Source organism: Balaenoptera physalus (genome assembly GCF_965194825.1).
Source record: "Balaenoptera physalus genome assembly, chromosome: 6".
In the NCBI taxonomy this organism is placed as follows: domain Eukaryota; kingdom Metazoa; phylum Chordata; class Mammalia; order Artiodactyla; family Balaenopteridae; genus Balaenoptera; species Balaenoptera physalus.
In genome coordinates, this window is record NC_138885.1 from 129818134 (window position 1) to 129844040 (window position 25907).

General features: G+C 40.5%; 1 protein-coding gene across 16 annotated transcripts in view; it reads left to right on the forward strand.

The window, feature by feature from the left end:
• Positions 1–25475, forward strand: part of LOC309663071 (nuclear body protein SP140-like) — a 77699-nt gene extending 52224 nt beyond the window's left edge. For 15 of the 16 annotated variants that reach the window (XM_082466406.1, XM_082466420.1, XM_082466421.1 and 12 more), the window contains 12 exons: positions 8330–8395; positions 10027–10107; positions 13188–13262; positions 14517–14621; positions 16518–16660; positions 17819–17866; positions 20274–20318; positions 22596–22711; positions 23407–23515; positions 23793–23870; positions 24090–24233; positions 25020–25475. In XM_082466406.1, coding sequence (XP_082322532.1) covers positions 8330–8395; positions 10027–10107; positions 13188–13262; positions 14517–14621; positions 16518–16660; positions 17819–17866; positions 20274–20318; positions 22596–22711; positions 23407–23515; positions 23793–23870; positions 24090–24233; positions 25020–25127 — 1118 coding nt within the window. In that variant the 3' untranslated portion in view covers positions 25128–25475. The remainder of the gene's footprint in view (positions 1–8329; positions 8396–10026; positions 10108–13187; positions 13263–14516; positions 14622–16517; positions 16661–17818; positions 17867–20273; positions 20319–22595; positions 22712–23406; positions 23516–23792; positions 23871–24089; positions 24234–25019) is intronic. The other variant, XM_082466416.1, reaches the window with a different exon arrangement.
• Positions 25476–25907: the final 432 nt, after the last annotated feature.

Consider the following 25907-nt stretch of genomic DNA (forward strand, 5'->3'; position numbering starts at 1 on the left):
AAGTCAGGGTATTCAGTCATAGAAAATGTTCTTTGAAGAGATTAAGTTTGTGACCCATAGATACCCTCAGCCATCTCAGCAGAAGTGAAAAATAGATATGTGAGTATACAGGAAAGATCTGTAGAACAGACTGTTGTCTAATGGAGGAGAGCCCCATGACATACATGAGAGATTGATAAGATTCCTGAAAACTTTATACCAACAGAAACAGAGATGTCCTTTTTCTAGTCCCTGGAACCAGTAATCTGTTACTTCACCTGGCAAAAGAGACTTTGATGGTGTGATTAAGTTAAGGATTTTGAGATGCAGAGATTTTTCTAGATTATCTGGGTGGCCCCAATCAAATCACAGGGGTCCTTAAAATCAGAAAACCTTTCCTGCTATGGAGAGAGGGATATGTGACTATAGAATAATGATCAGAGAGATAAAATGTGGCTGGCTTTGAAGATGAAGGCAGGGAGCCATGAGCTAAGAAATGTGGGCAGCCTTCAGAAGCTGGAAAAGGTAAAGAAATGAATTATCCCCTACAGCTTCCAGAAAGGAACAGAGCTCTATGGATTCTTTGATTTTAGCTCAGTGAGACTTATATTTTTTCAAAAATTTTGTTGTTTTTAAAATTTTTAAATATATGCTCTTTGTAAATTTTGATTGATGTATATCTTTCCAGATTTTTCTATGCATGTATTAACACATTTATATCATATACTAACACATTATGTCATAAATCTATTCTTACTGTTACATTTCCCTTAGTTTAAATCAGTATATCATGCACAGACATTATAAACATTTAACATTTTGCCAAACTTAATTGTAAAAAGTTTCATTTCATTCTGCTTTAATTTGCATTGCTCTCATTTTTGTTGTGGTTGAGCACTTTTCATTTGTTATTGGTTGTTTGTTTTCCTTTTTCTAAAACTGGCTGATGAAAATAAATAAATAAATTAAAATGGCTGGTGTGTATGCCTTGCCCAGTATTGCTATTTTTTTTCACCATGCTGAACAAGATAGGAATATATATATATATAAAATTTTGCCTATGTATGTGGTTAGTATTTTGTCTCATTTGGTGTTATTCTCTTAGGTTTGTTTATAGCATATTTTGTTCTAGAGAAATTTGAAAATTTTATGTAGTAAGATCCATCAGGGTTTTCCTTTATGGCTTCTAGGTTTTGTTTACAATGTACAAAGATATTTTCCATCTCAAGATTTTTAAAATATTTATATTTGCTTCTAGAATATTTGAAGTACTTAGTGCTTTTAAATGCTTAAATCTATTATTCACATAGGATTCACCTCTTTGTGTGTGATGTGAGATAGTAATTACAAGGAATAACACCAACACTTTTTTTTAAATTGAAGTATAGTTGATGTACAATATTATATGTTACAGGTGTACAATATAGTGATTCACAGTTTTTAAAGGTTATACTCTATTTATAGTTATTATAAAATATTTGCTATATTCCCCATGATGTACAATATATTCTTGTAGCTTGTTTTATACCTAATAGTTTGTACCTCTTAATCCCCATCCCTATATTTCCCCTACCCTCTTCCTTCTCCCCGCTAGTAACCACTAGTTTGTTCTCTATATCTGTGAGTCTGCTTCTTTTTTGTTATATTCAACTACTTTGTTGTGTTTTTTTAGGTTCCAAATATAAGTTATATAATACAGTATTTGCCTTTCTCTGTCTGACTTATTTCACTTAGCATAATTCCCTCCAAATCCATCCATATTGCTGCAAATGGCAAAATTTCATTCTTTTTTATGGCTGAGTAGTATTCCATAGTATATATATACACCACCTCTTCTTTTTCCATTCATCTGTCGATGGACACTTAGGTTGCTTCCATATCTTGGCAGCGTAAATAACGCTGCTATGAATATTGGGATACATGTATCTTTTCGAATTAGTGTTTTTGTGTTCTTTGGCTATATGCCCAGGAGTGGGATTGCTGGGTCATATGATAGTTCTATTTTTAGTTTTTTGAGAAACCCCCATACTTTTTTCCACAGTGGCTGCACCAACTTACATTCCCACCAACAGGGTAGGAGGGTTCCCTTTTCTCTACGTTCTTGCCAACTTTGCTATTTGTATTCTTTTTGATGATAGTCGTTCTGACAGGTGTGAGGTGGTATCTCATTGTGGTTTTGATTTTCATTTCTCTGATGATTAGCGATGTTGAACACCTTTTCATGTGCCTATGAACACCAACACTTTTTTCTTCATGATTTTAATGCCCTTTTGCGCCTTTTCCTGTATTCACAGATCTGTGTCTGACTCTACTCTGAAATGCTGGTCAGTTTATTTTATTTTTTTAAATAGATCTTTATTGGAATATAATTGCTTCACAATACCGTGTTATCAAGTCAGTTTAATTACAGTGCTTTAAAGTAAAATTTTCTATTCCTACTTGTTATACTTTTTTTTTTAACAAAGGAAAAAAGTGAAAAAGTATAATGAGAAGCAAGAGAAAAGGAGGTTTCAGAATTTCAGTAATTCTGGCTCCCTCACTGTGCATGAATTTTAGAATCAATCAAGATTTCCTCTTAATACCTCCCCAACTGCATTGGAACTTTGAAAATAATTCAATTTGTAGATAAATCTGGGTAGAAATGAGGTTTTGACACGGAGAATGAACTACTCATTTATTCAGATCACCTTTTATGTTCTTCAACAAAGTTTTAGTTTTTTAAATAGATCTTGCACGTTTTTACTTTCCTTGTCAGCTTTACTGAGCTATAATTTTCTATAATAGCACTCATCACTGTTAAGGTATGATGGGATGAGTTTTAACAAACTGACCTTGTCAATTCTTTAAAATTTGTTGAAAGTTCCTTTGCATCCTAATTTACGTCAATATTTGTGAATGTTCTGTGCCACTTAAAAATAGTGTGCATTGCACTATTTCTTGGGATCTGGCCTCTCCCCATAAACAGAGTCTTTATCAAGCACAACTTTGTTGTTTGGTTCTTCTAAATCTTCTAAAGTAGCTTATATTCTTTCTATCAGGTTTGTATTTAGGTGATGTAAGTTCTCCCACATGGTTGTGTATTTGCCTCCTCACTACTCTGTTGTTTTACTTTAAATACTTTGAGGCTATTCATGACTGTATAACTTAGTGGATTTTTTTCCTTTTATTATTATACAGTGTTCCTCTTTATCCCTATTAATGCTTTTGATCTTTAAATCTCTTTTTCAGGGTGCTGATAGTGTTCCATGAACTTTTATGTTTTATGTTTTTGAAGTTTTTTACTCCCTTTGCATTAAGCCCTTTTTTGCAACTTTGTTTTAGGCCTCATGTAACAACACTTAGCTTTTTCTAAACTTCTCTGATAATCCTCATCTTTTAATGGTTAAATTTTATTTGTTTACATTTATTCTGATTCCTAATATATGTGGACTTATATATTCTATATCACTGTTCATCTTTGTTTTTCTGTGTTTTTGTGTCTCTTTCCTACTTTCAAATGGACTGAGATAGAATTCTGTATTCCACCTTTTTTCCCTGCTGGTTTGGTGATTAGAGATACATTTCTGTAGTCTTTTTAACCATACCCCAATCCCCAAAGATGACAAGGATCTTAGCGTGGATTCACTACAGTTTGACCATCCATCTCTACCATTTAGCTATTGTTTAACATTTTATTTTCTTTTAATTACAATTTTGAAACTATTAATATTATGATTTTTGCAGTTGATATTTACTTAAATTAAAATTTTTAAAAATCATTTTATGTACTCATCATTGTTTCTTTTCTTTGATTTTGCTTTTTGTCTAGCTGGATTAAATCCTTCGGTTCTTTTAGTGATTGGTCTCCAAGTGGTAAATTTTTCAACTGTTGTATGTGCAAATTTGTCTTTTTTTTTTGATAGACCCAAGGTTCAAATTTCTAGGTTGATTTTTATTTTTCATTAGTAAAGTGTTTACTACATTGTCTTCTAGAATCTGTTTTGTGACTGATGCAAATTCCTCTTTTATTGTGATTGTCATTTCTTGGTAAATAATCTGTCCTTTCTCTCTAAAAGCTCTTTCTCCAACACTGAATAATGGAAAATTTAAATTTAGGGAAAACTTGGGAGAATTTTACAGTAAACACCAGAATACTTTAACATAGATTCACAATTGACATTGTACTATTCTCGCTTTATCAGATTTCTTTCCATCTATCCATTTCTCTATATATCCACTAACCCATCTTCAAGTTTGAAACATTTCAAAGTTGCAGACGTCAGTACCCTTCTCCCCAAATACTTCAGCATGTACATCATTAACTAGAGTTCAATACTTGTTTGCAAGATAAAGTTTATAATGAAATGTACAAATACTAAGTGTACCATTGATGGGTTTTAATAAATGTATTCTCCCATGTAATCCAAATCCTTATCAGGATACAGAACATGACCATCATCCTGGAAACAACCCTTATGCCCTTTCTGGTATATCCTTATCCCTCACTCATCAGTGGCAACCACTATTCTTATTTTTTTCATGATAACTTAATTTGGCTTGGTATAAAACTTTATATATGATTTTAGAGCATGTTCTCTTTTGGTATAAGGTTTATTCCACTCAGCATAATGTTTTTGAGATTTATCCATATTGTTGAATGTATCAGTAGTTTGTACCATTTTGTCACAAAATAAGTTACATTGTATGACTATACCATATTTTGTGTATACTTTCTTCTATTGATTGACACCACAAGTGTTTCCAGTTTTGGGCTAATATGAAAAAGCTGCAATGAACATTCTTGTAGAAACCTTTCTGTGGCTCTATGCCTTTATACCTCTTGTATAAATTCCTATAAATGAAATTGCTGAGATATAGGCTAGGTGCATCAGTTTTTTTGTCTCCCTAAACCCACATAGGGGTTAGTAATATGGCACACACAAGCTGTGCCCAAGTTGAGGAATACCCCCAGTCGTAGAAGGGGGTTACTAGCAAACCTGCACGAAACTTATCCATGAGGGAGACATTATATTATTAGCTGGAATTTAAGAAAATTTTACTATTCTGGAATATTTCTAAGGAGGGAGACATTCTCTATTTTATATTGGTCATGAAACAAATCTGCACTCTGACCTGGAAGGCTACACTATCTCTAGCTTCCAAAGCTGTTAGCTGTTGAAACATCCTTGAAAAGATACTCTCAGCCATGTGGAAATGCCACAGAACCACCCCTCCGCCCCAACAAATTCACCTCACACATCAGATTCTGGCAAATTTCCCCATGAAGATACCATTCCACCAGCCACCCTGATTAATCCAACAAATGTAGGCTAGGACAAAATCCATTCAATTTATTTCCTGCTGCATTTAATGAATTTCATAAACCATAAATGCCTTAGGTCTCTAATGACCACCCCTAAGGTGTAATTCTCCACGTTTTCATGAGAGAGGCAAGTGAATGCCTGGCTTTCACACAAGAAATACAATCCCAAGGGCACACATGGTGCCCCTGGAAGGGAAACATTTACAGTGGTTGAGGTCCCCTAATGGGACATACATCAGCCAGGGGGAAGGTGGACAGTATCTCCAGGGTGGGCCGCTGGCCAACTGTAAGCCTTAAAGTTCCCAGTTCTGTTCATTGCGTCTAGTCCTTGATTGGGAGGGCAGACACTTCCTGAGGACTGTCCATCTGATCCGTCCTCTTTGTCCATGACACCAACCAGATGGTGTTCATTCTTCACCCCCCACCATAGAATGACTGAGAATGGGGGTGGGGGTGATGTCTGGAGGGGTTCTGCATGGGATATGCAGACGCTTGGACCAGCTCCTTTTCCTGTATCTGGTGAATAGTAGATTCCGCGTCTTTGTAGTGGGAGAGCTGTACCGAGCATTTTCCTTCTGCAAGAAGGATTCAGGGAAGTTCTGAAAGATGGATATTATTAATGTACCTCCATCCCCTGTACCTTCTAGAGCTTATGGGATTCCCTCCTCAGATGCCTGGAGTTTTCCTCTTCCTTCACTGCTGCAAAATCTGTGTATAGCATTCCAGTGGCTGGGACTTCATATTTCTTTCCCAATCATTTCGTATTCCCACTCAGACCTTTCATTCAGAATAGTCAGATACAAGTGGGGCAAAGGCACTTTCATAAAATAACCAGAATTAAATCTGAATCCCTTAGGCCCTCCAAGGCTGTGCCCTCCAGGCTGGTTGGGGAAAGAGTGAGGCATCATTCCCAGGCATGTTCGAACAGAATCCTGGATTTTCAGAATTGGCCTATATAATACCATTAACCCCTCATCGCTTTGTCCTGATCATCATCCAGGAAGGAGCTGATCCCTTTCTGGGGACAGCTGCCTTCAGTAACCAAAGAGCCTTACAGAGGTGTATGGACAGGAGATGAGGGATGTGGGCCAGATAGTCAGTGCACTGTGAAGAGCTCTTTTGTTAAAGGGCACATCATTGTCAGACTGCAGTGGTCCAGGCAGCCAGGCTCAAGATACCCATGACTTTCTAGGGTCACAATGGTACAGCCAGAGTCAGCTGGTCTGTAAGTGGAAGTATAGACCATGTTGTGGCACCACCCATAACCCCAAAAGCATCCTGAAGCCTGGTCAGGCAGGAGCAGGTAGAGGCAAAGCCCCTTGCGATGTGGCTCCCCCAGCGTGGGACAAATGGGCCAGCTTCTAGCAGGAGTCACGAGCCTGGCGGTCAGCCATAACCCCTGCATCAGAATCATGATGTCAGCCCCCGTCAGTAAAGACCAGGCACCTGGGCATTCCCATGAGGGGCCCAGACTGGTCAATCAGCACCGCGGTTCGTTTCCACAATCACTGCCCCAGAGATCGGTGTCCCTGCTCTGCCAGTCTGTAGTTTTCCACATGGCCGACCAAGCATGTAGCTTATGTGCAAAAGCCCAGTCATCTGACTTCCGCCAACCAGAGGAGTGACCACATCCGCTTTGGTTCTGCCAAGCTGGCTCTGAGGCCAAACAGCCACAGTGGCCCAATGGACTTCGGCTGTCAGCTTAGCCAAGCATCAGTGCACCAGGCCCAGGCCTCTGGGGAATCTTGGTGAATTGAAGACCTCAGTGAGGCTGAGATTTGCTTCAGGCTGTGAAGTAGAATAGAAAGCCAAGGTGCCACTGGGGAGGTCGCTGCATTCTCTTTTTTTCTTTTCTTTTTTAATTGATTATAATTGATTTACAATATTGTATTAGTTTCAGGTGTACAGCAAAGTGATCCAGTTATATATGTATATTTTTCAGATTCTTTTCTATTATAGGTTATTACAAGATATTGAGTATAGTTCCCTGTGCTATACAGTAAATATAGCTTGTTGTTTATCTATTTTGTATATAGTAGTAACTGTTAATCCCATACTCCTAGTTTGTCCCTCCGTACTCCTTTCCCCTCTGGTAACCATAAGTTTGTTTTCTATGTCTGTGAGTCTATTTCTGTGTTGTAAATAAGTTCATTTGTATCATTTTTTTAGATTCCACATATAAGTGATAGCACATGATATCTGTGTTTCTCTGACTTACTTCACTTAATATGACAATCTCTAGATCCATCCATGTTGCTGCAAATGTCATTTTGTTCTTTTTTATGTATGAGTAATATTCCATTGTATAGATATAGCACATCTTTATCCACTCATCTCTTGATGCACACTTAGGTTGTTTTCATGTCTTGACTACTGTAAATAGTGCTGCTATGAACACTGGGGTGCATGTATTTTTTGAATTAGAGTTTTTATCTTTTCCGGATATATGCCCAGGAGTGGGGTTGCTGGATCATATGGTAGATCCAGCATTCTTGAATATAGCATTTCCATTTGAAGAGCCAGGCTTTTTGGCCCTTCCTGCCTTGTAAGTCAGCACTGAGCTAGCTACTTGCCCAGCACCAGTGGTCTTCCCACATTCACACATTTTCATATCACACACAAGAAAGCAAAACACAACACAAAATCCACTCTCCTTAAGTCCTCTGGGAATTTCAGGCACTATATTAAACATAAGTGAGAAGATTTGTGTTACAACTGCAAGAATACAGAGATTATTTCATGGCAGTTCTCCGTATTAAAGTTGAGAATGCCTCCCAACTTTAGAGCATTTGAATTTACATAAAAACACTTGAAAAGGGAACAAATTGATATTTGTTCAAGAGAAAGTCATCTCCTATAGTCTCCAAATCTACACAGGGTAAAATATAGCTCAAAATCAACCTCACACTGCTACACTGGTAGTTAAGAAATTTGCCCCATTCTTGTGAACTAAGGTCTGAAAAAAATACTTGAAAACTACTGATATATAGGGCTTTGAGAATTATATTTACAGCTCTAAGTAATTAACTTTATTATGTTTTTTTTAAGAAAAAAAGAAAGGGCATTCCTGGGCAAGAGTAAAAATGAAATATCAGAGAAACATACATCAAAAAGGTAAGCAGCAAAGTGAAGTAGTCACACCTGTTCGGTTTATAAGGCACTGCTTATTGTCTTCTTGCAGCCTGCAGTCTCTTGAGGACAATAATAGTTTCCTAGCTACTATGTCAGCCAGGATATAGGCCAAGACACTTTAACAAAGAGGCCCAAAAATACAGTGGCTTCAACAAAATGGTTTATATCTCACGTGTGTAATAGTCCAGAGCTAAGTGCTACCAAGACACTGCCATCCTCAATATGTGGCTTCTTTCCTAGGTCAAGAAACATTAATTTGGAGAGATGTTCTAAAGGCTAAATGAATAAAGCAGACTGTATGTGTATGTGTGTGCATGTGTGTGTGTGTTAAAGAAAATATATGTATAAGCATTATTTGTTTTTATATCTCTATAAATCCTTATTTATACATATTTATCAATCTATATATAGAGGGAGACATAGATATAGACATATAGGAAAATCAATGTCAGTACATCCATAAAAATATATGCAGTAGTTGAATTTGGTCATTGGAATATAGGTGATGTTTACATTTTTATTTGTGTTTTTTAAAGGTATGTGTATATACTCAAAATATTAAACATGTTCAACTATTGTAATGGAAAAGTGTCATTTAAACAGTAAAATATGCAAAAGAAAAGTCTAACAAGTTAATTGTGGCTATCTCCAGATGGTGATGTTTCATGCAATTTTTATTTTCTGAGTTTCCAATAACGTGTATATATTACTTCTAATCAGACCCCTGAAATCTTGTTCATTTTAGTAGTGGTTTAAGGAACAAATTTTCTCTAGACAATGAGGGCTAGACTTCATTTTCCACATGATTTCCGATTTTGAATCACTAGATCTATACAAGATTTTAGAGTCCAATTAAAATTTATTAATTTTCACTAATCTATATATCTTACATTCTTGCCAATTTACATGGCTGCACTATTAGTGAATGTGTATAATATTGTTCAGAAAGAAAGAAAGTGGTTTCATCCATTTTAAGAATGCATATTTTAAAAACACTAAATATTTGTATTTAATCATCATGACATTTTCATTTAGGTCTATGTGTCCATACATAAATTCTAAACCACTTTTTTCCAAAGTATAATGAAATCTTGTATGTACTTTAAAAGTGGTCCCTCGTAAGTAGAGAATGCTCTGGTCACCTGCTTGAGATCCCTTGCCATAACTTTCTTTCTTGTCTGAGTGTATAGTGCAAGGGGGTTCAGAATTCAAACCCATATTCCCTCACTTGCTTTTTTTTTTTTTTTTAATACTTCTGAATTGAACTCTTTTCAACACATGTTCAGTGGTAGATTGATACATTTCTTATGTATTTTTACAATTAGACAGCCATAAGTTATGGTATTGTACTTTGTAATACACAGCTTATAAAGCACTTTCAAAAAACTTTAACACTTGATCTTCTGTGATAATATAGAACAACAATAGTAGGTCTATGTTATGGAGGAAGAGACAGGGACAGAGGTTTAAGTGGATTTTCCTGGGTTTCTGGTTCCTAGTTGATGTTTTATTTCCACTATATTATACTCTCTCATAAAATTCCTCGCTTGCTTTTCGTTTCACATGTCAGCTGCTGTTTGCATAACTCTGTATTTTCCCCTGCCTACCCCTAGACAACAGCAACGCTGCTGGCCACCTGGCCTCGAGTGGAAAGAAGGTGAAAATGCATCTGCAGGACCCTGTCAAAATCAGGCGTAAGATTGTTTGTGCCACTTCTATTTTGCCCTGGGGGTCAATAGAAATTTTGTTAAAGTTTTGAGGAACACAGATCTTCCTTAATTTTTTACTAGTCAAGCTTACCAGTCAATTTGAGAGCCATGAAATCTTTAGAAAGCAACCCATTTGGAGCCAGGATTGTAAATTATTTGCATTTATAGCATAGCTCTTATCTGCCCAGGACCTAATTTTTTTTTCCTCTGAGTTTTATCTGTTTTTCATGAAAATTCCTTTACCTTATATTATTGGTTTATTAAAATGACTAGTTTTTGTAAATTGTAAACAGAAAGTAAGTTCATTCTCTCATTGCCCTTTCAAATCTACCTTCTAGGTGAGTTTTTCCTATCTTGGGCAGGTCATAGCATTTTTCTGTTCCCTTTTCACAGGAATAAGAGTCTTTTTCCAGTTATTGGGGGTCCTTTCAGGCCTGGTATTAAAACTCAAGTATTTTCTCCAATTCAAAGCACCTCCCTGCCTTCCGCCTGAGCAAGCTTGGTCTGGAACACCTGCAGTGGAGAGGTGGCATAATCGGGGTCTTCTCTCATTCTCTCTTGGCTCTACTCCCACTCAAGAGCTGCTGGCTTGAGCCCATTCAGGATTGGGGAAGTGGATGAGAGAGGAGAGAGAAGAGTGTGGAAGTGTCTTACCTGACAGGCACAGCTGTGAGATGACACTGGATAAGGAAAGTGCACAATCGCTAGCTCTTTCCTCCACGAGATGCTTTCATTAACTCCGCGGTGAGGGAAGAGGCACCAGCTTGATTTTTTGGAAAGAAGTGTAGCCTGGATATGAGTGAAGAGCTAGGGCCGCCATAATCTGTTCCACTAATACTTTGGACGGTCGCATAGGTGGTTCGGTGCATTGCCTTTGGATGTAGGCTGTGAAGTAAGGTGACCAACTCGACCCGGTTTGCCCAGGACTTTCCAAGTTCTGCCACTGAAAGTCCTGCATCCTGGATACCCCTTAGTCCTGAACAGACTGGGGCAGTTGGTCACCCTTTTTGGCACTTAGTGAATTGTTCTCAACTGTTGGGACTTAGTTCTACTAAGATTTTGAGAAAACAGTATTAAATTTAAAATTGTCACATTTACTTCTAGAGGTTAATACCAAACATAACAATTTTTTAAAAATAACCTTAGATTATAATCTGACTGCCATAGTATTTATTAGGGTTTGTTATGGGGTTTCAGTGTTTTTAAATGGGTACTACAGCCTGGGGACATAGAAATAGTTAAATCCTGCCTTGCTCAGCCAATCTGTTTTGAAAGTAAAATACAATAGCGCTATATTATGAATTAGTGGGTTTTAAGCTCCAAATCTCCTTTTACTAGAAGCTTTAGACTAGAATGGACTTCAATGTATTTCCTTTTTCTCCCTACAAATATTAGGCCTAACAGATTTGATGAAAGGTAAATCCAACATACCTACTACCCAGGAAAGATATAACCAGAAGCAACAGATAGAAACAGAGAGCAAGAAAGAACTCTGCATTTGCTGGACTGTCTAAGGTTGTAATCAGAGCTTTAGTGCCTAGCCAGACTGGAATATGGGAGAGGCAAGGATGAGATGTCTGGATCTCTTCTCACTGGGCTGTGAGCATGGACCTTTAGAAGAGGAGGGAGGAATGAGAAAGAGAACCAGAAATATCATGGTCTTCTAGAGTATTCCACCACTTTGGCATCTTGGATGAGAGAGGAGGTGCGGAGAGCCTCAGAAAGCCATACCTGGGTGGGTGACCTGCTATTGCCTGGTGAACCCACCTTCCAGAGGGAGGAAGTGAGAGGGAGTCAAAAGATTAATCTGCCTCTTTAAGAACTGCAATTCTGTCTTGTTAGTGGTTCTCCTTAGCCCATGGCTATACTATCCAAGTCTTCTACTTTCTTACATTTAGAAATTTCTTTAAGTTTTAAGATTTCTTAAACTTAAGATTTCTTAAGTTTAGAAATCTCTGTAGGCCTCTTGTTTGAGATTCTATTATCTTGTTAGAGATTCTGTTATCTTGTTAAATAATAACAGGGTGACAACTTGCAAAGTTGTGACTTGTTTGATCTTCTGATAAGGTCTAATCATCAACATTTGTCCCATGAGGCCATTTTGATCTTGAGGAAATGAAAACCCTCTCAGTAACTGTTTAGTCTAAAGACCAGAAAGTGGGATTATTTTTCCAACCAATGTGTCCATTTTGGGTTTGACTGAAGGAAAGAGTCTTTTTACTTTGCTGGTCTGATGTATGCTCATAATCTGCTTAGACTTTACAGCAGTTAGGAAGGAGTAGTCTGGAAAATATTTCTTCTTGGGGGTCTGTATTACCCCACCCAGCACCACCAGATGGTGGTCATTTGATGGTAGGCATTGAACACAGAAAGGAGGAAATGAATTTATCTTCCTACCTTAGAAAATAAAACACATGTGAATGATACCAAACATACTGAGATGCATATCCACAGTCAATTAACTTGTAAATGGCAGAACATCCTCTGCTGCAATATCTACTGAGTCAGTCCTTAATTACTATTTGAAATCAAGGTTTTGGAGGACTCAGTTCTACCCATTCTCTTGATTAGACTTCTTCTTGTTAGTTTCTTCAATTCTAATATCTTTGTCTAAACCCAGGTGGACAAAACTCTTGGTCACATTACTAAAACTTTCAACACAAATGTACAAATAACTTCATTCTAGGTGATGTGCAGGACATGTGTCTCACCTGTGAAGCCCACCATAGGGTTTCCCTTAACTCACTGCCTTTAATTGTACATTAGTAGATGTACAATTGGTATCTATTAAGCACTCAACACATGGCTGCTTGAGACATAAATAAAATGCTGGTTTCTATTATTTGTTTGTTTTACTAATGTGAGACAATGAAAAGTAAAACATAAGATGAGTCTAAGATTTGCCATCTAATTCTTGGTGCTTAAGGACAAGGCATTATATATTTTTCTTTGTGCATTAGACAGGCTTTTGGGAAGTTACATTTCAATGGAAATTCTGTAAAGCACTAATATACACAATGCAACTGCATGTCTGTGACTGTGATTCTATTTCTCTATTTTCTCAGGGAGAAGGAGAGGCAGACAGAGACTCCACTTAACTCATAGTGGCAGAGTCCTACAGAGAAAAGTTAAGTCAAGAGGTAAAGAAGAAAAGGGGAATACACTCTCAATAATTATGCAGCTAATTTCCTGTGCTTTACTCTGTGTTTGTATTGATAAATCCATTTCCCTAATTGCTTTATGTAGCTTTACTAACTGTTGGAAAACGTATATGATTTGGTCTATTTTCAAAATGTGTATGAAAGAAAAAGAAGATAATTCCACAAACAAGTAACTTGGTGACAGATCTAAACCAGACCCAATGGGTCCAGGGGCTACCACAGAGATGCTGTCTTCGCTGAACTGATAACTTTCAAGCTGGAAATAGTCTGCTTTCATATAAAGGGCACATATACCACCCACACATTATTTAGCAGACCCTTTTCCTGCTACACAGAGAGTCAGAGGTTGCACACCACGGGTGGCCTGGAGTGGTAGTCAGAAGTCTGTCATTCTCTTCTTCTGACTGTGTGGGCTTGGACCTGTCACTTGACAGCTTTGGCTTCAATTTCTTCATCTGTAAAGCAAGAGAGTGAATTAGGCCCACACCATCCTTCTCAGTTCATCCCAGTTCTACTAGCCTACTACCTCAAAACTGGACCATGGACAGCTCCCCCTCTTCCCACCATAGCTCTAAAACATTGGCTGGAGGGTCAACATCAGTTACACATCCTCCTTGAGCTAGTTTGAAGACCTTTCACCCCTACTTCTGTGGAATCAGGTCTCTAGCAGCCCTCCCCCCACCCATGCAACTTGCAGATTATCCTAGAGCTTCCTGAACTCCTCTTTCAGCTAAGGAGAAAGCCGATGTGAGGGAGAAGTGAACCAAAGCAGAAAACACAAAGAGAAGGTAGACATCACCTCCATTAGGTTCCCCCATCATTACTCTCTCTCTGCTCACTAACCAGAGCTCAAATAGGGAGATGCAAGTACAGTCTCTCACTTTGCTCCAGCTACCTAACTGCAGTGAAATAGTAGAACATGATGCAGCTGTATGTTTCATTGTCATGTAAGAATCAGTGGGGCTGACTGGACTGGAAGCTAAGACACTTTTACTGAAGCCCGATTTCTCTGCTAACACATTCTGTTTTGTGTGAGATTTGAGGGATGAGGTAGAGGTAGACATTCTGTAGTTATGTATCAAAAATGCCACTTGGAAGAAAGACTTTGACTCTAGAGATTTATGGAATAAAGCTTTCTAAGTTCCTCCATACCTTTATAGGAACAAACTCAGCATGGGAGAAGCAGTACGTGTGCAATTGAAAATGAGACAATGAAGGAATCTTCTCTTTCAGGGCAAAGAAAGCACAGATATGAAAAAGTGGATTTTCACTCTCAGATACTTCCTGTGACCTGTGGTAAGGTGAAGGGGATGTTACATAAGAAGAAATTGGAAGAAGGTGGGTTTTATGGTCTATTTGCAACTCCTATCTGAAGGAATCATGAGAAGTAATGGAATTATCCATGTGAATTACACATAGTTGAAGGAATTGGGACAATGGTTTGGCTTGAGAGAAGGAGGAAGGGATCCCTAAGTTGCTATTTTCACACTTTAAGAAATCATACGTATTAGGTGCTTATTCCCACGTGAAAGTGTCCATGGGGGAGGCCAAAGAGAAATGAAGCAGAAATAAAAGGGAAGAGGCCCTCAGCCTCCAACTTCATATCCTCTCTCCCTCTGGGTGATTGTCACCAGGGCAGGTGCTTGATGTAGTAAGGATAGAACAGAATTCAGAATCAGACAACCTGAGTCCCAGCCTCAGCTATGCCAAGAGGGACTGATTCAGCTGAGTAGAGAATGGGACCTTTCTGACCCTGAAATTCTTCATCTAAAGAAGAAATCATTAAAAACCTGCTTCATGGTGTAGCTGTGAGGAATTAATGTACATAATTGAGGTAAGGTATTTAAACAGCTTAACCGAGGTACAATTCACCACTGAGAGTGTACAACTCAATGTTGAGTTTTATTTGTATATTCACAAGATGGTACAGCCATCAACACAATCTAATTTTAGAATATTTTTGTCAGAATATTTTTTCACTAAAGGAAACTCCATGTCTATTAGCAATCAATGCCCATTCCCACCTAACCCCACCCCACCACCCAGTCCTAAACTGGGCTAATCTATTTTCTCTCCACTAATCTATTTTCTGCTCCATAAATTGGCCTATTCTAGGTATTTCATTTAAATGGAATCATATAATATGTGCCCTTTTGGGACTGGCTCTCTCACTTAAGATTACGTTTTCAAGATTCATCCATGTAATAGTATGTATTAGTACTTCATTCCTTCTTATTGCCCAATAATATAATATTCCATGGTATGTATATACCATATTTTGTTTATCTTTTCATCAGCTTGGATTGTTTCCACTCTTTCACTATTATGAATAATGCTGTTTTGAACATTCATGTACAAGTTTTTGTGTGAACATACGTTTTTAATTCTTTGGGGTATATACCTAGGAGTGGAATTGCTGGTTCATATGATGATTCCATGTTTAACCTACTGAGGAAGCACCAAAATGCTTTCCACAGTGGCTGTACTGTTCTATATTCCCACCAGCAATGTATGAGGGCTCCCATTTCTCTACTTCCTTGCCAACACTTGTTATTGTCTGACTTTTCTATGATGGCCGGCTTAGTGGGTGTGAAATGGTATCTCACTGTGGGTTTGACTTGCATTTCTCTAATGACTAGTGATGTTAAGCATATGATTATCTTTTATACATGACTTAAATTTTCCGTTGGATAGCATTTCACAATTATTTTTAATATCAGCTATCCATGATTTCAGGGATGGGAAAATCTCTGCTCAATAATGCCATTAAACTGGATGAAAAGTGTAATAAAGGGCACAGATGCTGCTGTGGTGCCGTTCTGAGCCACAGAGCCCCCATTGGAGATCTTAGTCCCAACCTGAGGTTCCCCAAAGTCCATAGGAGATTCTGACTTGTTCTCTATCCCTAGCAAATTGAAATGGTCTCACTCTTCAAAATCACCTCCTTTTCCTTCGTAGGTGATTTTGACATGCTTTTAAAAGGTTGATTTTGATGGTAATTATCATTTTGTTGTTGTTGTTGCACATTGGTTAAAGAAATGTTGCCACAAAGCAGTAAATATCCTTTGAGGGGACTTAAAGGCTAGGTTTGGGGATTCTGAAGCCTGAAAGGGGAGGCTAGACTCTCCTGTTTTAGGTCTTGAGACCAAATTGGGTGGGTCCGGATCCAGTGTGTTGGGAGCCCACCATCTGAGAACAAAGAGGGCTAAAGATTAACTTACCCTGGTCTTACAGGAGTTTTGGTGAAGTGTATACAGAGTGAGAATGGAGACTGGTTCACCCCCAGGGAATTTGAAATCAGAGGAGGCCACGAAAGATCCAAGAACTGGAAGATAAGTGTTCGCTGTAGTGGGATGCCCCTACGTTGGCTGATCGAGGTATTCCAGTGACAGGGATGGGACATGTGACTTTTCCTGCTGTGCCCCAAGAATAAGGTCACTATTTGCTCACCAAATATTTGTTATGGCTAAAGCCCAGATGAGTTATAGCTAAAGCCCAGATGCCTCTGAGTTTATCCTCTCACCTGGGGAGAGACGTTCCACATTCCTAACCTCAGTACAATGTAGCACATCACTGTTGTAAAAGGGGCTCTGTCAGGATGGATGCAGGAGCTTGGAGGAAGGAAAGGTAATTCTGACTCAGGTGCATGCAGACAGCTTTATGCACTGAAAGAAGAAGACAGTTTACAATCAAACAAGTAGGAAGAAGTTACTCCAGACAAAGAATGGCACGAAAACCAGAACCATGGTTGAGGTAGACATATTGTATGTGATAAGGCATAATCCATCAACTGGAGTTGTTTGTGGAGGGATTTAATGCCAGGCTAAGATGTTTAAACTCACAATATAGACAATGCAAAATCAGTGAAGTCTTCTGAGGTGTGAAATGACATATTTAAAATAGTGTTTTAGGTGGCCATGGGGCCTTGAAATGACTTCAGTGTCTTTCAGCCCAAGAAACCTACACTCAACATGCAATGCTCAGCTCAAATGCCATTTTTCCCTGAATATTCCCTGACTGACCTGACCCTGACCATCCCTTCCCAGGCTCCCTGAGCCCATTACTAAGGCCTTTCTTATACTGTTTTATTCTCATCCTTCCATGCATCCCCTTTTTCTCTCTAGACGCCTCTTGGGTTTGTCCATCTTTGTGTGCCCAAGATTGGCCAGAATGTCTGGCACCAAGTAGGCATGGGATAAGTGTGTGTTGATTGACTAGCCCTGGGAGAGGGACTCAAGCTTGAGTGACACTGGTGGAAATGGAGAGGAGGTGAGAGGTGTCAAAGAGATTATGAAGGAAAACCTCTTAAAGTCAGGAAAAAAGCACAGGAGGAAAAAAAAAGTCCTAAAGATGATTTTTAAGCTACCACTGATTGAATTCTAGAAGAAGTACAAGTGAGGAGAGGGAGATGATTTCTCATTTAGACACCTTGGCTTTGGGCTGACAGTGGGACATCCAGGTAGAAATATTTGGGAGGAGGTTGGAAATGTGAGACTCACAGGCCAACCATATACTTAGATCTTTTTATCTTTCAGAAAAGATTTCTCCATAACCCTCCAAGGAAATATGGCAGGATAAGAAAGGTGATTATTGTATAACTTTCTACAAGTTCTCATCACATAACTGATTTTTCATGCACTGTGTATTATTCTGTGGTTTCTCAACTGGGTAATTATTATTAAACTTCCTCCAACACCCCACTCCCACCTTTTAAAAACTTTTGGTATGCACCTTTAGTGTTGCTACTTTGAACACTATGTTGTATATATGGCAAGATCTTCTTTGAATGGTAAACCATTTGAGATGGAGGTGATAAGGAGTCATCAAAATAGACCTCATGGTTGTGCTTTAGCTATAGATGCAGATGTAAGGGTGTCAAAGTTGTAAAAGAAAACATGATGCTGGAATACATAAAAATATATCATAATAAGGTGATAGGGTCATCTTCAACTCAAACCCAGATTTTTTAAATCAATGTTACCATTTCCTAACTTTAATGAAATCTGATGAATCAAAAGTTTATTCACAGTCTAAGTATAGGAGGGGCTGACCTGGAAAATTGTTTACTCTGATGCCACTCTTTCAGTTCCTCAAGGGGGCTGTGCAGACCTCCCTTCTATCTATGAAAGTGATTCCTTCCTCTATGGAGGCAACAAACAAATATGTACGGTGCAGCGTAGATTCAGAACATGGTGATGGTTTTTCCAGGGTTGGGTAGAATGAGAACTTGAGAAGGAGGAGGAGGTGAGAAGTGCCATTCTTATACACTTCATGTAGAAATGGCCATTCAAGACGTTCACAGACTTCTAAGACAGGTCAGACGTAACTGGCCAATGGGACTTCATCTTCCACTGGGAATGTGAGGTCCAGACCTTTACATTATCTGATGTTCTGGACAGTTTGAACTCTAAGTCCTTGGGACATTTCACCCACTGGATTTCCTAAAGGGAAACTATCATATTATTTGCCCTACTTAGTGAGTATATTAAAGACCAGCATCTGTACCATTCCCCAGGTGCCAAGAGTTACTCAGTTAGATTACCCACGTAAGCTGACAACATCCTACCAACAGATTCTACCCTTATTTGTGGGTGCAGCACTTTTTAGCAGCAACCTGCAGTTACCGCTATATTTTGCATCTCCCTATGAGCAAGAACAGAAGCTCCCCAAGTGGCGGATCTCAGGACCCATTACTACCTCCGTGGGTCCTCTGTGCCTCTCAGAACCTCTCTTGCCCCTTGGCTTCTGGAATCTTCAGTGTCACTCTCAGCACCACGTGACAGCTTCCTGGCTCCTCACAAAGGTCACTAACACCTTTTGATGACAGCTGCTGTGTTGTAAAATAATCTGATATACACCTTTAGAACAATCTTTTTATTGTAGGCTAATATTTGCTTAGGAGATAGCAAGTAATCTGTTCCTAAGTGAAATGATACTCATTTATTCACTTCTCCAACATACAATGATTGAGTGCACACTAAATGCCCAATGGTCATTAGAAGATTGAAACAATATCTCTGACCTCAGGGATTGTTTCAACTTCATTGTCTAACATGGAAGAATAAGTAATGGGGACGGGTGATGAACTTTAGGCCACACAGAAACGTGGGCAGTGACACGGACACCTCTCAGGTCATTGTCCCATGGATCACACTTTTCCATGACCACTCTGCCCTGGGCTGCAGATAAAAGCTGAGGCTGCCTGTGTCCTAGAGGGAAGGAGGTCAGGTCATTCTATTGAATATTGGAACGCAATGTAAAGTTAGTGGGTGGTAGTCAGTTACCTCTGAAGAGTCAGCTAGCTGACTTTTTGGGATTCAGAGGGAGGGAAGAGGAGGGTGACCTTCTGGAAGAAGAGTTGCAACCCTGGGAGACTTGGGCACATTTTATCTTTGGGGCTGTGCCCTGGGAGACCTGTGATAGGTGGTGACATTCTTCTCTGGGCCACTTGCATGGATGCAAGTGTATTATTCTGTGGTTTCTCAACTGGGTAATTATTATTAAACTTCCTCCAACACCCCGCCCCCACCTTTTAAAAACTTTCGGTACGCACCTTCAGCGTTGCCAGGACTCTAGGCCCTGTGGTCGCTGGAGCTGTTGACGATGAGTCCTCGGCCTGATACTCTCACTGCAGCTCCTCCAGGTGGGATGACATTTTCTAATATAGAGAAAAATGCCTAAGGGCCTCTCGAAGCAAGAAAACCAGCAGAGTTTCTCCAACTCCATCTGTGGGAACCAGGGCCAGACTCCCTGCATGGCTTCACAAACCCCCACCTTGCATCTGAGAGCCAGGGAATAGAACTTGCATTGGGCCAAACAGTGGTACTTTGGTACTTTTTATTTTCCAAGTAGATATGTGTATCCATAAAAACAGGTATGAAGTAATGGGTAAACCGTGTCTTGAATCCCTCAACAGATTGCTGTTTAAATAAGTGATGGATGCACACATCACATTCAATATTGTCCTTTAATCTTTCCTCTTTTATGCAGAAAGGAGTACCGAAGCCTCCCGACAATACTTTCGATAACCTTTGCGTAAGTACTAACGCCCACCTGTAACCCCAGGACAACGCAGGCCTTTTCCCTCGGCACATTCTCTGAGTCGTCGCCGCATTTCCCTGAAGCACACTCACACTCAGGTGCAGCATGTTGCTATGTGTGATGAACAGGGAACAGCGGATGCATCGCCCACGTCAGGTACATGGTTCTGGCGTTGGGTGTCTCAGCCTGAAAGCATCCTTTCCATTTGTTCAGTGGAAACCTTCCCATTTCCTCATTTCCCCCAGAAGTGAGTCTGGGAGGCAGAGCTTGAGACCACTGGGATCTCTAGAGCCTGGGCTTGAAGTAGTAATGGGTGCGGCTGGCCTGCAGATGAGGGATAAGGAGGAAATTTGAGGGGAAAACAGCAGTTTAAAGAAGGCAATAAGGAAGGAAAGGAAAATCCCAAACATCTATTCCAAGGTACAGGGAGAGCTAGATGGTTTTAAGCAACAACCAAAAGGAACAGGCCAGGCCAACCTGGCAAGTTAAGGTGTGAACCCTGTTGTGAGTCCTGCAGAGAAATGCACTCCGGGCTAGTGGGTTCTTTACGGAAGCCCTGTATCCAATCTTGAGGGAGCCATCATGGTGCTGAGCTGGTCACCACATAGCAAATCATAGGGCATTTTTACTCAAACTGGTACCATATGGCTGGATGCTTTAAGGTCTGCTAAAATTACGGATGACTCCACTCTCTAAGTTGAATCATATTTTGATTCCCTTCATTGCAACAAGATGGGCATTTTAAGCAGAGTCACCTTTGCACAACTCCAGGGGGAAGCACTCACATGGGTTAGTATGCAGTAATACTGATACACAACGTCCAAGAGAGGAGGGATAGTCAAGTAGTTTTACATATAGTTTACCTCCAAAGCAATCCCCCCAACAATATTTAGATCTTATCCACACTCTTTCTGACCCTTGGCCAACTGAAGGATTCTTTAGTCATCTAAACAGTGCTGGAGTCCAGTGTTTGTGTGGCTTGTTTGGGATGGATATAGACACAGAGGGTCAGGTCTCACAGCCCACAGCCAAGAGTCCATGGGGAGGAGATGGCAGCTGTTCCAGCAAGAGTACCCTCATTGCTGTTAATAATCTTTCCTGGGACTGATAGTACAGGCCAATTTAGGCCTATAATATCCCTTTTGCCCAGGGTAAGTCTCAACTTATGCTGAAACTAAGACCTTTGGAAAATAGTATTGCCCAGATCCCACCCTAGAGGAAATTCTGTTCATCAGTCTAGGCTATGACTTGGACATTGGGATTGTTTAAAACTCCCCAGATGATTCTGATACACAAAATTACCCATTCCATGAATTAAAGAAGAACACCAAAGGATCTGCCCCACCCGGACAAATTGATTCAGAATTTCTGGCATAGGGACCAGGGCATTAGTATTTTATATACTCTGCCCTGAAAGTTCTAATGTGCAGCTGGACTAAGAAACAAAGAGCTAGATAAATCTGCTAAAAAATACACAAACGTGAGGTTCTTAGACATTGGTTATATTTGTTATTCCTTGTTCTTCTGGGAAGAGGCGTCATCACTTTCTAGAGAACGATGATGGTAATCTGTGAGTGTCTACAATGATGAGAAAAAACATGGCCCCGTGACTCCATGTCAGAGCAGTCTCAGTCTCCAACTGGCGGGTGTCCTTGAGGATCCCCAGAACATTGAATGGGAGATTTTGGCAAAATGGTCCTTGGAGCTAGCACGTCCTCATATGTGGCCATTTCAAAAACAAAAGAAATGGCCAGAATCCCAATTCACCCGACACAAGTAGTTTCACGCAAAAGCCCAGAACAAGACTCAAAATAATTGTTAAAGTAATCTTGTATTGCTTTCCATGCTAAGTTTAATCCACCTTATTAAATTCTCAATATATGACCCTTCAAGGAGTCAATTTAGTTATTGTGGTATAGACAAATGCATTTAACACTTTATTTCAGGACCTTATTTTATCTGCAAGGTAATAAAGTTATTCAGATTCCTAAAAAATTGTCTTCTTTTGTTGCTAGCCTTTCAGTGTTAGAGTCTCTGGTTTTATAGGGAAGACTTTTCTGGTCTGACACACAGGCCCTTTCTCCTGAATTTCATTGCAGACCACGATTTCTGCTTCTGAAATCGTCACACTATGCTGTTCTTTAATATCTCAGGGAGAAGCATATAAGCATATAAGTGTCGAGATTCACACAAAGGCAATGAGTTCTAGATTCCCCTAGTTCTGGCCTTCTGGGGTCTCACCAGGGATATAGATGTTGTTATACCTTCCAGCTGGGAAACTCAGATGTGTGTGAGACGTGCCGGGATGGAGGAAAGCTGTTTTGCTGTGATACTTGTTCGAGATCTTTTCATGAGGACTGTCACATCCCACCTGTGGAAACTGAGAGGTTCGTGAGATGCAGCCCCTCCCTTCCTATTAGGGACCCTTCCTCCTGCCATACACACTCTCCCTACAGAGTTCTTACTATGTCTAGATGCGGAAACAGCAGGGCCATAGGTACAGGGTCCAGCAGTATGATCCGGAGAGCTGTTTCAAGATGCTGGCAGTGGCAAGTTAATGCGTTTTGCTCTCCTCTAGGTCGGTAGCCAGGTCCTTTGCCCACATACTGCTACTGTCCTTTCCTAGAAGTTTTCCAGCATGGACTCCTGTTCATGGGAGTGGAAATGCCACTTGTTTGTGTTCTGTACTTATTCAGAAAAGGCAGGAAACATGGGCTGGTTCCCTCATTTTGCCACGTTCTTAATGGGCTGAGGGAAGCCCAAGGCCCCCCAGGGGTTAAGGCTCAGTTTCGACACTCAGGCCTGGTGGGCAGGATTCTTTGTGCTCCCAGGAACAGACAGAGAAAGAAGAGCCCACTACTCATCCTGACACCACCTCCATGCCCTGACCCCTTGTTGCTCCTTCGATGGGATGAGGGTCATTGGCTCAGACCCCACGTGGGGTTCTTGGAGACTCTGGAGGTGCCCCCTTCCTCCTCCAGCTGTGTCCATCAACATTCCTGAAAGGAGGACAGTATCAGACATAGGAGTGATGACTGTTTCCAGGGACCTTGCCCTCACTCACTTATGTCCGGCCCCTCAGGAGCCCGTGGAGTTGCACTTTCTGCAGGATGAAGGAGTCTTCTGGAAGCCAGCAGTGTCTCGGGGAATCTGGGGTCCTGGCAAGGCAGATGCAGCCCGAGGAGCAGTTGGTGAGTCGGATGGGAACCCCAAGTCTTCCCCTTTCCCCTCACATGTGAGAAGTCCAATAGGCAGGGTCAGGAGAAAGGCGACCAAAGGGTGAGCCATGACTCAGTCACACTGAAATCACACCAGAACTTGTTTGCAGCCATTGCATGTCTGTTTCCAAGAGCCATCCATGTTTGGGGAAACTTCCAGATACTTGTGTGAGTCATGCCTCTGCCTGGGCATGTATATGGGCTCATTGTCTCCAAGCTGCTTTTCCCTCACAGCCACCTTCTTTTGCAGAAATGTGAGTTCCTCCTCTTGAAGGTCTATTGTCATACAGAGAGCACCTTTTTTGCGAAGATTCCATACTACTATTATGTAAGTAACAATAACAAACTGCGATTACAGGCTGCCATGATGTTACCCCACCTTGAAACAGGTACCCACGGGATTTGAGATCAGAATCCCATGGGAGTGAGAGCATGAGCTGCTGTTACCTTTACCTTTTTGTATTTCTACTGGATTTGATGGGAATCCGCAGGAGGCACACATTGAACTCTGCCAGTAATTCTCCCATTGATTTTTGTTTTTCACTAGATTAAAGAGGCTTCTGAAAACCTAAAGGAACCCATGTGGTTGGACAAGATCAAGAAGAAGCTGAATGAGCAGGGTTACTCCCACGTGGAGGGGTTTGTGCAGGACATGCGCCTCATCTTTCAGAACCACAGGGCATCTTACAAGGTAAGTGGTTCTCCCTGCTTCCATTTCATTTTCTGTCCATGGAGCCACTCTGCCCTCATTTTCTGGTGCCTGGGAAATTTTAGTTTCCCTCATCCTATGAAACCTGCAAAGCAAGAGTTCCGGAAGTCAGTGACTTTTCCGTTCAAGACTGGAGCTCAGCAAGGCGTAGTAACAGTGAATCAGAAGGTGTCCCTGCAACCAGAACCCCAGGCCCCGAAGAGCTCAGACCCTCCTACAGCTGCCATTGAGAACAGCAGAATCCTGCCTGCTCCAAACCCAGGGAGAAGAGACTTGCATCTTAACGTTACATTGTGCTTCTTATCTCTCCCCCAAAACACTCAATCTGACCTCTCAGAAATCCCAATCTCCAGATTCCACTCCATGTGAATGGATCATATAGTTTAACAGGAGTCACCAGAGGGGAACAGAAGTGACAGTGAAAAAGGTAGATCATTGATCTAACTTAAAAGCAATCTGTACTATTTGCACTGTTACAAAGAACATAGATTACTTTTCTAACTCTCACTGAAATCAATAACCCAACCAAATAAGTAAGAGTCCCCAAGTGTGGTTATGATTTCCCATTTCTATCTTGTTAATAAGAAATAATCGTGCTCTTAGGAAGCATGTTGCTCTTCGCTGCATGAGTTCTTTAGCATAACCTGGTTCATATGACGTAGGGTGTCTAAGACAAGAGTCCTGGTCATTCTCAGTTACAAGGTGGCCAATGACACTGATATTGAGGATCATGAGTTTTGTGTTCATTTTATTTTTATTTTTTTCCAGTTCAATGACTTTGGCCTAATGGGACTTAGACTGGAGGCAGAATTTGAGAAGAATTTCAAGGAAGTGTTCACTATTCAGGAAACAAATGAGGACAGTTCACTGGAATAGTGGATGTTGTTAGTGTCCTGGAAAACCCCTTTTGGAGCAGACTTCTCATCCCCCAGCCGCATGGAAGGCTGGCTGCTGACGCCGCCGCTCCCCCCACCCAGAGCATTGCCTTCAGCCAAATGGAGCCAGCTTCACCTGGAGGGTTACACTTCCTTGGCCTGGGGGCCAGCCTCCAGTGCCAAGGTGGACTCAACCTTGTGTTACGATTCATGCTCCTGTGTTCCTCATGAGATCAGGCTGGAGCTAGTCTGTGGCTGTAATCACATCCTTGCTTGGCTTTTCCTACCATCCTGCTTCCCTCCCCCCTTTCTCCCAAAGAAACTCACAATAAATCACTTACTTAAGAGACTTTATCTCAGGCTCTGCTTCTAGGGAACCCAACTTAAGGTAATGGTCCTAGCAAGCAGGCTGTAAGGGTGGGTTCTGGATTTGGATCACAGTCTGGCCAGATGGTGATGGGTGGTATATTGATGGTCCCTGGTGTGCTCTAATAGTGCTGTTGCCAAACTTTCACCTTTGGGAAACTCGATGAGATAAAGAGGATTTCACTAGCTTTTGAAATTGGCATTCACAAAGGGAGAAATGGTAAATGGAGTTGTGGATTTTGGTGGCTATTGCTAAGTGCCACTAATATATTGAAAAGAATAAATGACAGCCTTAAATCTATTAGTCAAAGCAAAGACACCCTTACAACTGCAGCTAGAAGGCAGACAAAAGGAAGGCCTGACACAGGTCCCAGTTTTAAGAATGGCAGAACATAGGAAAAGACTGAAGTCTAAA